This window comes from Toxotes jaculatrix, chromosome 13 (assembly GCF_017976425.1).
Source record: "Toxotes jaculatrix isolate fToxJac2 chromosome 13, fToxJac2.pri, whole genome shotgun sequence".
NCBI lineage: Eukaryota > Metazoa > Chordata > Actinopteri > Toxotidae > Toxotes > Toxotes jaculatrix.
Genome location: NC_054406.1, coordinates 4,745,492 through 4,759,839, shown reverse-complemented (window position 1 = coordinate 4,759,839; position 14,348 = coordinate 4,745,492). Strand labels below are relative to the sequence as shown.

At 43.3% G+C, this 14,348-nt stretch overlaps 1 protein-coding gene across 5 annotated transcripts in view; it reads left to right on the top strand.

Moving 5' to 3' along the window:
• Window positions 1-3,244: 3,244 nt before the first annotated feature.
• Window positions 3,245-14,348, top strand: part of hivep1 (HIVEP zinc finger 1) — an 82,828-nt gene continuing 71,724 nt past the window's right edge. For 2 of the 5 annotated variants that reach the window (XM_041053330.1, XM_041053325.1), the window contains exons 1-2: window positions 3,245-3,364; window positions 5,859-5,993. In XM_041053330.1, coding sequence (XP_040909264.1) covers window positions 5,954-5,993 — 40 coding nt within the window. In that variant the 5' untranslated portion in view covers window positions 3,245-3,364; window positions 5,859-5,953. Of the gene's footprint in view, window positions 3,365-3,695; window positions 3,785-4,578; window positions 4,615-5,618; window positions 5,740-5,858; window positions 5,994-14,348 lie in introns of those variants that run through there. The other 3 variants (XM_041053326.1, XM_041053327.1, XM_041053329.1) reach the window with 3 other exon arrangements.

Below are 14,348 nucleotides of genomic sequence, written 5' to 3'. Positions count from 1 at the left end.
AGAAAGCAGCGGCTGAATAACAGAGAACTGAGGGCCCCTAAATTTCATTACTCCAAATCTACAAACACGTCTAGAGCAATGCCACATTTGTGCTGAACCTTGAAGACACAGATGGCTCCAGTCCAGCTCCAACCACAGAAAACTCTGATTTGATCTGCACTCACATTGACTTCGGCTAACGGGGTTGGCAGCTGAGGGCTCAATTAATAAACAATTGTTCTGCTCTTGGCATTGCATTAGCTCAAACCAAACAAGCTGTCTTCTCAGGAAAAATGTGGTTATGTAAAAAGGTTTTCACCACACACACACACACACACACTTCCTCTCCTTTTTCTTCCTGCACTGAAAAACCAAAAAACATCAAAATTTTATGTGGGTGTACAGACAGTAGTGAAAAAGTGAGCAAAATGTGAAGTATCAGTGACAACGGTTGCCGTTTTAGAGGATGTTAATTGCCAAAAAAACAAACACCTTGTTGTACATGAAAGAGAGGAACTGAATCAGCCTTAGATGCATCAAGTCTTCTGACACCCCCCAAAATAAAAGCCCCAATCAATGTTCAGATCTCTGGCTGTGAAAAGACAACATCTCGTTCTTGTTCATGCAGAGGAAAAAAAATCTTCCGCTATTCAAATGTGCCATTTAAAGTTTTTGCAGTTGAAACAGGTGAGTCATAAAGCTCGACTGAGCCAGGAGTCCCACTCTGCAGACTGCAGGAAGCCTGTGATATGATGGTGGGCGGCTGTCACACAATCACTTATTAATGGGTAGATTTGCCTCACTGCAGTAAAGTTTCTTTGGATGACAGTGTTTCTCAGAGCTAGTTTTTTTTTTTTGCGCAGCAGCTGCAGCTACTGACTTGATGTGAAAAATCAGAAACTGTTCAGGCTGCAGGCTAGTTTTAAAATCTGGGTAATCTTACACTTAAGATTAAATCCAATACAACTGAGCCTTTTTTTTTTGAAATTGAAAAAGCTTGTCGATCGTGTGCTAATTATACTGTGATTCTTTCTCATGCTTGTTAACATTTATTCATTGCATGTTGCTTTGCTAACACATTTCTCACCAAACAGCTGGTTACTGGATGAAAACTTTAAATTAATTTACACATTTACTGTATCTCAAACTTCTTATTGAGTATATGGCAAAAAATAGGACAACCTTTTTCATTTGTTGATGTGTCATAGGTGAACCAACTCACACTGAAGGTGGCCACAGTTCAAGCAATGCAGGATATAAATAACAACACAGTGTCTCAGCACTCGACACAGCAGTGTACCCAGGCATCCTCCACTGTTTCTTCGGCTGCAGTTAATACAAACATGGCCACAAACAAAAAAACTAAATACAATCAAATAACAATAGGCTATTTCAAAGTAAATTATTTTGCAGTGCAGACTTTTCTTTTTAATTGAGTGGGCTGTGAGGGCACGCTGCAGTATGGGGTGGCCTTGCCTTGTCACATGTTCTTTGAAAGAAAAGGAGAAACTGAGCAAGAAATAAAATTTCCCTTCGTGTTCATAGGTTTCTTGTCTTTAGCTTTAAGGCTCAACAGCTTTTTGACAACAGCTACTGTGGAAAATATGAGTTAAAGCTGGGGAAACACAAGTGAAAAAAAAAAGCGAGTGTGAGTTCACAACGTTACCTAACACATTACCAAACGTTTCACTCTGTACTGTCTTTTCAAACATAGATTTTGACTTGAGTGTGTAGATTTGTGTATTTTGTGTGGTTTCAACTTATTAACAGACAAAAGTACATAGATTCATTTTACAAATATTGTTCATGTCAGCCTTAAGGTGCAAACAAAGGTGTAGTGAGGGGGATGGTGGAACTGCAGCAGAGAGTTTGCTTTTATCTCATGAAATTGTGTATATATATAAATTATATATTATATAGTGAACTCTGAAGCATTCATGTCATTTTAAAATGTAAAATCAGGCAACCAAAAGAGAAAAGACAGGAAGGAGAAAGAAAACAAGCACAAAGAAAGCTACTGCGGAAAATTTATTTCATGACAAAGGTCAGAGAGCTCAACGAGCTCGCAACTGAATCAACATAAGTTAACAGACTGTAATATTGTAACCTGGGAAGCCGAAACCCACCTGAGCATATCCGGGTATGTGCAAGTCCCTCACATGTATTACAGAGACTTAAATTTCATTTCCAAAGGTCTTAAATACATGTTCTATCCTGCAGTTGGCAGTAATGTTAGTGATAAAATGTTTTTCCTATGTGCTTCTAAAAAAAAATACTGGTTGGAAAATCCCCAGTATTATTGTTTTTAGACCTATGACCTTACCCATGATTCATATTTGACCTTTTAATTAATACCTTCCTTTTTAATTTGTTAATGTATTTTGCCCATTCGTCCATTTTCTGCTGCTTACCCAGGTCCAGGTCGTGTTTAGTGATCAACCGATGATCTTATTATTTATTATTGTCACGTCCTGCAGGAAGCGCTGGCTCAAAAGTGAAATATACACCAGTAAACACATGCATTTGGTAAATAGTCCTGGGTTATACCACACCCCTGAAAGCTTTAGCCGGTATTACTGGGCAACAGGTATTGAATTGCATTTGTATGTGGCGCTGAAAATGTCTTTAAAATTCTTCACTTTAACTCGGTGAAACCCTGGAAATTTACAGGTCGAGCACGTGGTTATTTGGGAAGACAAATCCCATTAAAAAAAAAAAATTAACCGTGCTTTGGGAGAACTATTGAGTTGCAGTTATACGAGTGGTTATTTGACACCAGCGGAGGCCACAGTTCACCCGTCTTTGTTATTAACAATCGCGGGCCGCGGTCCCGGCGCAGAAAGACCTACTGTTACGTCCCCGCTGCGGGTTTGTGCATGGGAAAGCCCGGTCGGTAGTGGCGGAGGGGCACAACGTGACCTGACAACAAGGAACCTCCGGGAAAACCGTCAGTCCTAAACTATGTGCAGAGGAGAGGGGGGGGGGGGGTCCGGCCGGAGGGGGGTCACGACAAACGACACGAACTACGGCTCCTCATTAGCGGACTAGAAACGGCTCTCAGAGGTGGCGGCGGAGGAGGACGTGTAGTCGGACTAATACGACGGAAGACGAAGGGTGAAATTTTCGGCTCCGGTGTCAGGACGAGGAGTCATTGGGGGCCGGTGGCGGCGGAGCGGCCGTCGGGAATCCCCCGCTGGCCGCAGAGGACACCCCATGGCTGGGAGGCGGAGACGGGACCCCCGTTGACGTCAGTGGGCCTGTCTGTTTCCTGCAATAGAAAGTGAGCGACAAGGTGAAGGGAGAAAATATAGAGCTGAACCCCCCCCCCCCCCTCCATTACACTCAAAGGTGTGTTACAACCCTGACAATAGCCAAAACTACACCTGTGAGTATGAATAAATTCAGTTCGGCTGCGCTTGTTTCGCTTTTTTCCTGCGTGTGTTTCAGGCTGGAGCCGCTGCCGGAGCGGGTTTCTGTCACTGTGATATAGGTCGCTGTCGGTAGCTGCAGCCTCACAGAGTCGGACATGCTTTTTATCGCTGTCCGCCGTGTGCCTCTCTCGTCCGGTTTCGGCTCGCCGTGAACTTTGAGAGGGTATCTTAAGTCAACTTTGAAAGCAGTAGGGGAGAGGCGGGGGGTGAGGGGAGCCGGCCGTTTTTGTTTTTTTTTTTTTTTTTGGCGCAGTGTTTTTTTTTTTTTTCGTTTTTTTTTTGGGAGCTGTGAGGACTTCTGCAGCAAACCGTGCTCTTTGGGAGCCAACTTGAGCTCTCCCCGGTGCGCTCTTTGTTGCTCTTTTGCTCCGTAGGTAAGCCCCACGCCGTTTGTGTCACCTCGACTGTGTTCGCCGTCGCTGCTTGTGTTGTGATAAATTGTGCATGTGTGCAGGCTGGAGCTTTGGGTTTTGTTTTTTTTTTTTTTTGCTGGATCCGGGGAAGCGTCCCAGTCGAGCGCTGTTGCAGAGACAGCGAAGGGGTTTTCCCTGGCTCCTCCCTCACTTACAGGGCGTTCACGTGTTGCAATGGGCACAAAATACGCTATTCCCACGCATTGTTTTTGCTGACTTCATTGCATGCAGTTAAATCCCAATTAAATCTGTCAATCTGCTGCGTTTATCATAATCGCCAGCGATGATCTTGGCGCTAACCTCCCGTGCAGCGTGGGCAGAAATATGTTTTAAAAAACCTGTTCTGCACCGCTGTATATTTATATTTTCTGGTATTTAAACAGTCTTATTAATTATGTCACACACTCTCAGACACCGTCCGTGCGTGACTGTGCGTGCACTGACCGCCGCCGCCGCTGCTCTGCTTTTACATAATGCTTTAAGGCTGATCCTCAGGTGTAAGCGGAAATCATTAGTCACCTGCAAGTGCATTCCAGCCCGACGGGGCTGAACACATAGCGTTACAGCGCAGAATCACCGCTCTCCTGTCAGTATCAGGGTGTTTCCTCAAATATCTGTGCACACACGTAGACAAGCAGACGGGCTGGCACAGACTGACTGACTGACAGACAGACGGACGGACGGACGCACGCACGCACGCCGGAGAAAATGTGCACGTCTCCATCGCCAGCCTCACCCGCGCCGTCGAACCTGTGCTGAGACAAAACGCCGCGCGCCGCTGCAGGAGCCAGGTGAGGGTCTCTTCGTGTTTCTGTCGCGTGACTTCAGGTCGACCTGGATGTGTTTTGATGCGACCTGGTGCAGGCGCCGCGCGCCGTGAGTCTAATACCGAAATCCACCGTGAGATGATGTCATTGCTCTAGCGCCACATGTACCAAGTGTTTGGAGAGAGAGAGAGAGGGAAAAAAAACCCATCATCATCCAGTTGTAGTAAGTGTTATGTAATATTGGTGAGGGGAAACAAAGGCTGATTCCTGAAGCACTGCTGCTCACTGCAGCGGGCATTGCTCCAGCAGGGTTAGAGGTGTTGTGGGGACATGGTGGAGATGATGCAAGGGCGGGAAAACCTAAAAAAATATGATTTAGAAGAGATATTTATTCATGATTTCCTGTCTGTGCAGAGGTGAGCTTTTTCTTCTGTGGTTCTCGGCCCGTATCAGGCATCTCACAAAAGCTCCTGCAGCTCTGTGGGTTTGACATCTTGGTAACATTTAACTTGCAGCACCCACCTTTTTGCCTCATGTTGCCGCTGCCAAACCAGAATTTGCATGAAACCTGTATTAAGCTTCCAGGCTTTCATTTCTAATGAAAGGTCATCAAAATACCTCAGGCTGAAAACAATTCCCCTGTGAAGGTGGGTTCAGTCACGGCTCTCCTTTTATGTTTTGACTTTCTGCAGTGATCTAACTTCAGCTGGGAGGTTTCTCTGTTCGCAGCTTCTGCGTGGTCGCCCTGCAGCCCCCGGGCGTTCATCACGGGCACACACAGGACCTCCCTGTTTGCATCATTCGTCATCTGCGCTGACGTTTGTCACAGCGAAGAGAAGGCGTTCTGTATCAGCCGCTGACATGTCAGTCAGTCGTTTCCCATAAACAACAGCCGAGCCTCCACCTCTCTGTCTTTTGTTTGAGATCAGAGTGGCAGATAGCAGCTGCTGCAGAGGTTATATTGATAGGGGGGAGAACATATTTTCACCTCCTCCCACTGACAGCAGACAGGAGCCTGAGTCCGCACTGCACATTATTACAGAGCAGCTCAGAGAGGAGAGGGCCTGAAATGAAAAGTCTGGCCGGGGCACCTGTTTGAGGAATAAACTCAATCAGCGGCTCTGTCCTGGACTCCCAGACAGCTGCCAAGTGAGAGCAGAGGGAGACTACACACTGCAAGGCCGACATAGTGCCTTATTGATCTGTGGAGTTCATGTTTAGCTGGTTCTCACTCCATATGTGTGTGCCTTTTTTTTTCTCCCCTGCAGATGTACCCAGACTGTGGTTCAGGAGTCGGCTCATCTCAAGGTCCAGCGTTTGAATCCACTTTCTCCAAGATGCACCTGTGAACCGAGGCGGAAAGATGCCGCGCACCAAGCAGAACAACCCGAAAAATTTAAAAGGTGAGTTTGCAACGCCGGAACTTTCTCTGCAGTGCTTTCTGAAACTGTACTTCTTGTCAGCTGATGAACTTGTTGGTTTGGATGTTGGTCTCAGCTGCCTCTTTTGACCACAAAGCAGTTAGATCACTGCATATATTTGTCTTAAAACAGTGTCATTATTTCCTTCTGGTGTGTCATGAAATGCTGTCACAGAAAGATTTAAGGTAGACTGAGACAGACAGTGTTTTGGATGAGAGGAGCAGGTGGTCTCCTGTGGCTACGCTGTGGTACATTCTCATGGTTTCTCTAGCTCCTGATACTAATTTAGGTGCTTCGGCATCAAGATTGGTTGTGTTGCGCCCATTTGCTGTTGCCGTCTTTTCACACAGGCCTTTTTCGGCCTATTGTATCAGCTGTGTGTTCAAAGAAAGCTTCACTCTGAACGTCACGTAGCTCTGTGAAAACAGGTTGTGCCAAACAAGCTGAGATAGAACTTTGAGCGGGTGAATGTAATGCTGCTGCTGAGGTGCTGAGTTTGGCAAAATCTTTTGACCGAGATGTGAGTTTTCCACACAGTTTTGTTGTTGTTGATCTAATGTGAACATATTAGATTGCGATACGTCATCCTCACCTTGGTACAAATTATATTTTTCTCTGTAAATTAGGTTTTTAAAAGTTGTTGTCATCTTATACTTAAGATCTAAACAATGTGTTTAGATCTTAAGACATCAGATATTTCAGGTCCGTTTATGGTGAGTCTTTCAGAGTTAGTCCACCTTAAAAGTGGCTGGTTATCACAGTTTAACCTGCAGGATTTTCTGAAGCATCGTGTAACGTGTTTTGCTGCCACAGAGGAAGTGAATTCATGTCGACTGAAAACGTGCCCCCGCCATCTTTGCTGCAGAAACGAGTGAGGCATCGATCGCCATCATCTCAGTTAAGTTAAAGCGTGGAGATGGTGCAGCTGAACAGAGTGTGGAGTTCGGCGTGAAGCTAGCTAGCTACAGCGCGGCAGTTAGTGATGATTTTACTCTCAAACTTAGGATCAAACTTACATTCAGCTGGTTGCTACAGGCCCCTGACCTGCTACAACCAAAGCACTTTGACACCATCATAGTTGACCCTCCCCCACCTGTTCAACATGGAGTTAGCAGTGATGTAACTTTCACTTTCATCCACGCGTCATGCTGCTGTTTATTTACTGAAGAAAATGCATGAACACTGCACAAAAACTTCTAACACTTTAAAACTTTTATCATGAACAATAACACGCCACAGATCCCATCATATCCCAGCATCTTTCTGGTTTCTGGTTCAATGATTTAGCTTTTCTCCTGAGATCACGGATGAACACAGGCTGTTCTAGTTTTTATTTGTCTTTGTAAATGCATCTGTTAGCGCACAGCAGGGGCTGTGGCCGAATGGTTTGTCACTGATCTCCCTCGGCGGCTATAATGTGGCCATACAGTGGCTGTGGTCTCCCATCTGATAAGGCCAAGGTTTCGAGTGCAGACGCTGATTTCGAGCAATATTTGGTGTTAACACCAGTAAGAAAACAGGCTAATCTGAGACAAAAGAGGCGAATCTTAAATGAACCTCCTGCGGCAGCAAACGCAGGGAACTGATCGGCTATAACAGCACATTGAAGCATATTGAAGTTACAGCATCTTTCCATGCTAATACAGAACACCAATTGGCTTGAGGGATTTCGTGTTATGTTGAAAATTGACAGATTTACGTGTCAACAGACGTTTGCAGTTCACAGATCTCTGAATTTGCAGCGTTACATGCTGGGTGTGAAAATGTGCATCACTGCCATTCCCCAGCAGTCGATCCACAGAGCAGATTTCCTCATGTCTGCGAGCAGCAAGCCAGAGTCCCTCTGTTTATTTATCATATAAACACTTCCTGTGCGCTGTTTTTTTTTTTCATTCAGCTTACTTGGCCAAACAACATAAATAATTAAGTTTTAGAACAGTACATTACATCACCCAACGGAGGACGAGAGAAACCGCGGCCAAATGATCCTTGATTCTATTTTTGATGGTGACTGTTCCCTTGTTTCTCGAGGTGCAGACAGCCCTGCAGCTGCTGCAGCAGTGTTCTGGGACTTCTTTTATTTGAGGGCAAAAGAAATGGATTTGAGAAGAGTGTTTTGATTGCAGTAATTTGATTGGGATGGACGATTCTTAAGTCAGGAGGAGAGACTTTTGAATGTACTCGTTTTGTGTCTCTTTTGTCGTTGTTTTGCATCTTTTTGCAGTTGTTTTGCGTCACTTTGTAATCGATTTGTGGCTTTTGCTGCTCTTTGTCATGCTTCTGCATCTCTTTGTGTTTGTTTTGCAGCACTCTGTACCTATGCTTGATGCTGTTTTGCGTCTCTTTGTGGTCGTTTTGCATCTGTCTGTCATTTTCAAGTCTCTTTCTACTTGACGTTAGATCGACTTGAACTTGATGCGACTTGCCATCCCCAGTTCTGGTGAAATTTCTCAATATGTTTTGAGGAGTGCTCACCCCGCTTCATGGTCTTCTGATACACTGTTGAGACATTTGTTTGGCATCTTGTTGTGCCTTTTGACCCAGTTTAGCACCTCTCCTCCCGGGCACGCACTCAAGGCGTTTCCTTCATCAGACAGGAAATGCTAATTGCATGGCATGATATCACATGCTTAAACTCAGCTCTGCTGTGGAGAATGTCTTTTCCTGGAAACTCAAAGAACCCTCCTCACACTGCACTAAAGCTATCACATGATGATGCTTAATGCCCAAGACTAGCTTTAAAAACACTCTGCTTGAAGCTAAACAAGCCTTTAACACAGTATTTTATCTGCTTAATAACACAGAAATAATTAATCTTAGCACAGACTCAAAGGGGATATTTGATTTAATTTACAGTCTTCTGAGTTTTTGCTGGATGATGGGAAGCTTCTTCTCTGCCTCGGAGGTTTGGCAGTGGTCTGACTCTGGTATAAAAAAGAAGCCACACAAACATTTTCCCTCCCGTTCGTCTGAAATGGGACTTGACACACTCGGTCCTGTCGGGGGACACAAAGAATGAATTGTTTTACAGACACCAGCCCGACCTGGCAGCACTGCTGACAACTATCAGATGAATTTAATGCAGCACGTTGTTGTTGCTGGTGACTGTGTGAGAGGGGAAAGGGAGCGTGGAGGAGGGTACGAGTACAAACTTGCAGCAGGAGTTCTACATCAAACCTTCAGTGAGCGACGATAAGAAATGATCTTTACTTATATTAAATATTTCATATGCAATTATGCATTTTTTCCAAGAGAAACCCCACTGTGAACTTTACTGAAAACAAAAAGTAATTATAATCTACTTCTATTTTACACAACAGCCCTGCAATGTATCTTTACTTTATGAGGCTGATATTGAGCAACTGTAAAAGAAAAGTAATAATCGCTCCTTCATAGATATATATATTTTTTTAAATGGTTAAATTGTGTTTTAAATGCTGGTCTTTCGTTGAGTTTAGGCCCATTGCACAACATGGACCATCACCCAGCCCCAATGAGAAAAACATCTAGAAACACCTGGATGGTTGTAGATTGCACAAGTGTGTCTAAATAAACCGGTAATTCAGTGTGTAACTGAAGGAATGAGAAACAAGTGAGCAGATCAAAACAAACGGCCGAGAGGAAAGAACTGCGAGTCTGTTTTGTTTTTGATGAATCCTTTGGTCTACTGCTGGATTGCATTCCTGGTTGTGTTTTAATCTGAATCATAATAAACCGTCACATACTGTAAACAGAACAACAGAGGAATCGTCCACTGTTTTAAGCCGCATACTTTGTTATTTTCTGATCCTCTTTTTTGTTTCTTTTCTTTTTTTTCCTCCTGAGACTTAAGGAAAGAAAACCCTGCTCTCAGGTGCTCAATGAATCATTTACCCTCGAGGGACAGTTGTGAGATTCATTCACGAAACTTGACAGCTCATTAAAATAAAGGTGAACGGGGTAAAAAGCTTCAGTCAAGCCTTGATTTCACAAACATTTTATCAACGTTTAAGGCCGTTTTTTGCAGCAGGCTCCAGATACTTTCTAACCCAGCTTCGTCAGTGTATAGTTAAAGTGCTGCAGTATGTATCTATGTGTGTGTGTCTGTGTGTGTCTGTGTTTGTGTGCACCATGAGGAATGATCTGATGACGCAGGTTGTGGGTAACAATGCAGGAAGTTAGGAACTCCTGTCCCCTTCCTCTGAGTCTTTATTTACTTTTCTCAAACAGCTGGTCTCTAAGCAGCTCTGGAGGGACACACAGTGTTTTTCCCCTTCACACACACACTCTCAGTCTCTGTGGACATCAGCAGAAACACATAATAAGATAATGCTCACGGCAAAGGCCCTGTCACCAAGGGGAGGCAGTGGGGTGCCATGAGGGCGCTGCAGCAACCCCACGTCCACGTGGCTGAGTTGTATAACTATTGTTATTATTATTATTTCTTTTCTCTCCTGGTCCATGTCCTCCACAATATCTGTATCCTTTTCCCAGGTGGTTTCCTTTACCCTGTGCAGCGTCCTGTAGTTATTTGTCTGTGGGCCGATCGATCTGTTGTGTCAGAGGGTCTGGATCAGGTTCAGACAGCTCTCGACCAACAGCAGCGCTTAAAAAGTCTGGTTTTGTCACGAACTTCGACGCCGTGCCGCCCTCTCGATTTTGTCCTAACTGTGCCGTGTTTATTCTGTCTTATATTGTTTCGCTGATATAACGTCACAGTGCTGTCGAGATGTGGTTTACTGTTGTAGGGGCATCGTGAAAGGTTTTTTTGTTTGCATAAAAATATAACTGTAACTGTAATGCTGTGGTTTCATTGCAAATACACCGTAAGTGTGGGTTTAGCAAGAAAGTCATCTCAGATAAATATAATGAATCTTACTAGGATCATAATGCAGCAGCCTCTCACATAAATTGAATGAAAAAAAAAATCTTCAAACTATCCCTGAATTCTTTTGTTGTGAACTCCAGTATTTCCAGTATTTCACATCATCATTTTTTAAATGATCTGAACACTCAAAAAATGAATAAATAAATAAATAAATAAATAAATAAATAAATAAATAAATAAATAAATAAATAAATAGGATAAATGCCCCTCCTAATATGTACAGCAGGAAAAGGTAGTTTCACTCAAATTAAACAGTATAATCTCACCAACTTTGTTTTCTGTGTCATGAAAGTTTCTCAGTGATTAAAAGTGAGATTAACTGTGTGATGCATTCAGGGACCCATGCATTCAAACCAACCAACTTACCAGACATACATTACACCTATGCAAACCCACACAGCTTTTCACCAACTTGTTTTTTTTTTTTACCCCAGGGGGGTTTCCATCGAAGCAGAAAAAAAGACCTGTGGTTCATGTACCTTTAAAACATTTAACATTTTGTTCCACATATAAATTACACCTGCTTCTATATCAGCTTTAAAACCTAAGTTTTCAGACTGTACAGTTTTAACTTGTTAAGGAAGCCATCACTGTTGGACTACCTAAGTCCTGCTATAAAAGTGTAAAAAAAAAAAAAAAAAAGCACCTTTTAAATACAGCGATTTACTCCAGAAATGAAAGTTCACCTCCGATTTTGATGTATTTAATATTATTATTATTTTTAAGTCTGTAGCTGTAAGATCTTTAGAGCATTTGTTTCCATTGACGCGGAAAAAGGCGAAAGAAAAGTGTGAAATCACCTTTTGAAAATTCCATCTTTCCGTGCCACCGAAGACCCTGAGCGACAAAAAGGTAAGAGATATTTATCTTTTTGTTTTTTTTGGCTTTTTTTGACATCTGCATCTAGAACATCTACAATAATATAGAAAAAAAAACCACACGATAGAGAAGAGGGACCCTCATGCTCTAACATTAATAAGCAGAACACAGGAGGTTAAAACATCAATATTCACCGACTGTGACTAGAAAAACAAAACAAACTCTTTTTTAATGCTTTTTTCTTTGATAAATTCCTTCTTAACCAAAAAACTGCATGTACACCTCCATTAAAATCCACATCACATTACATTATGCAAGTTATTTGGACTTTGAAATACATCAAGTTTAACTTCACTTTTCTGATTTCCTTCAGAATAAAATAACCACAAGTCGTCCACATCCAGAGTGCGGTACAGACAATGTGGACCAACGTCAGTGTGGACACCAGCATGATGTAGTTCACCCTGGGTGCAATGGCGTCACAGCGATGAAGGACGACCTCCTCTCTGATCTTCAGCATCTTCAACACAATCGTTTTCTTAGCTGCCTTCACTCCAACACAGGTGAAGGCAGGTGTAAATCAGTCAGATAGTCCAGGCAGACAAGGATCTGGTCTATCTCTGGACTTTGTTTTAGGTCTTATCTGTTTATCTGTCAGCATGATTTCTTAAAAAACCTGATTTCAGTTACAATTTGTTGTTAGTTTTTGGGGTGGATAAATAAATGTCTTTTCTCTTTGTAAGATTTTTTAAAAGCTTTGGTATTTTCTCATAAACTCCTGTACTTACTGAAATAAAAACAAACTGACTGGTGTATCTCGTGATTTTTTGTCTCTGCGTTTATTCTGACACTGATCTGCGTTCAGGAAACTGATTATAAATATCGAAGCTTTTTCTTTTGTAAGACGAGATAAACTTTGTTCAAAAAGCGTCACAGCCGCATAAGTTCAGTAACAGGTGCACAGTATAAATTAAATCTCCTGACATAGGCTGTGTTGGACTTTTGAGGCTCATAATAATAACAGAAGTTTGAAAAGTTGAACATGTAATGATGACGCTGTGAATTACCACAAACCTAATTTTCTGCATTACAGTCTGTGTTTTCAGCCAACGCACACGCCGACACCGATACACCTGCAAAAAGCTGATACCTTTATCTCTAACACTGTAGATAATAACTTACATTATGAACTCTATAAAAGCGAAGCATGTATTATACACCAGCATAGGTGGCAATAAAATGTAGTGAGATGAGGAATTTGTGTGTTTTTATGAATAATAAATACTAAAATGTTGGTTACCATTTGTGTGGAGTTAAAACCTGCCGATTAAGAAATGATTGTAGTTTATTAAACTTTCTGAGCCGCTTTCACTCTCACTCTCTTCGTCTTGCGTTCAGTGTCTGCGGTCAGTTTTCCTCTCTCCTCCTGCTGGAGGCGACTTCATCCAGACAATGCCTTTGCTGGCGTCCGTCTGTGTGGCGTTTGGTTTTTCTCTCCCGCTCCTCAAAGTGCCCCTGAAAATGCCCAGACTTGTTAGCGACACCAGTGTTTATAGAACTGACTCTGCATTCCTCTTGTCTTATAAAAGGCTCCTTGCACCGGAGCCCAACAGGTCTGGTTAGCAGAGAACATGCTGCGTGATAAATGGTGAACAACTGCAGTGAAAGGGGTAGGGGGAGGTGGGGGTGGGCATTTAACAAGGTGGAAAATGTTTACCCTATAAAGCCGATGCAGGGAGACTGAGACGGAGTTTCCCATCCCTCCAACATCCCTCACTGTGCTGACACGGATGTTTACGCACAGAAACAAAGTTTGCGTTTCTTATTACGTTAACCTGATGGCTGATTAATGTTCAGAAGTCTAATGTGCCTCTTACGCTTTAAGCAGGTGCAGAATTGTTTTTTTTTTTTAGGAGCCAAAATCTGGTAGCATGAAGACAGTCGAGGTCTTGTGTTGTTTCTCGCCGCCTCAGTGATTTGCAACAAACCGACAGCAGTTTCCTGCTAATGATCAACCGTGCATATTTAACCACAGTGCTGACTGTGGATAAACATGCACTAACCTCAGAAACGGCCCCACACTGGACACACAGTGGTTTGCTTTGCTTTAATGCTGCAGACAAGCTTTTATGGCCTTGAGTGGATTTGTTTTGAAGAGAACTGAGGCCTCAGAAGTGTCTCATAATGAAGGTCAGAGAGGTTTCAGAGGCCTCTTCTGTCAGCTCTTTGCCTTGTGAGTCATGTCGGAGCTGCTGTGAAGCTCCTCTCCAAATCCCTTTCAATGCCACAGTCAGACCATGGTTGGGGTCTCCTGTACCACACCACTGCCTCAGCGTCTGTTTGCGTTGCACAGATCTGAGTGTAAATGATGAAAATCTGTCGAGAAGCTTCGGGGCTTTTGCTGTGTGCCGTTTGCATGTTCTCCCCGTGCTTGCGTGGGTTCCCTCCGGCGACTCTAAATTGTCCATAGGTGTGAATATGAGCGTGAATGGTTGCTTGTTTCTATGTGTGAGCCCTGTGATAGACTGGCGACCTGTTCCGGGTGTAACCTGCCTCTTGCCCAAAGTCGGCTGTGATTGGCTCTAGCCCCGCCCGTGACCCTTAAGATGGTAAGCGCTATAGGAAATAGATGGATGGGTGGGAAATTAGTG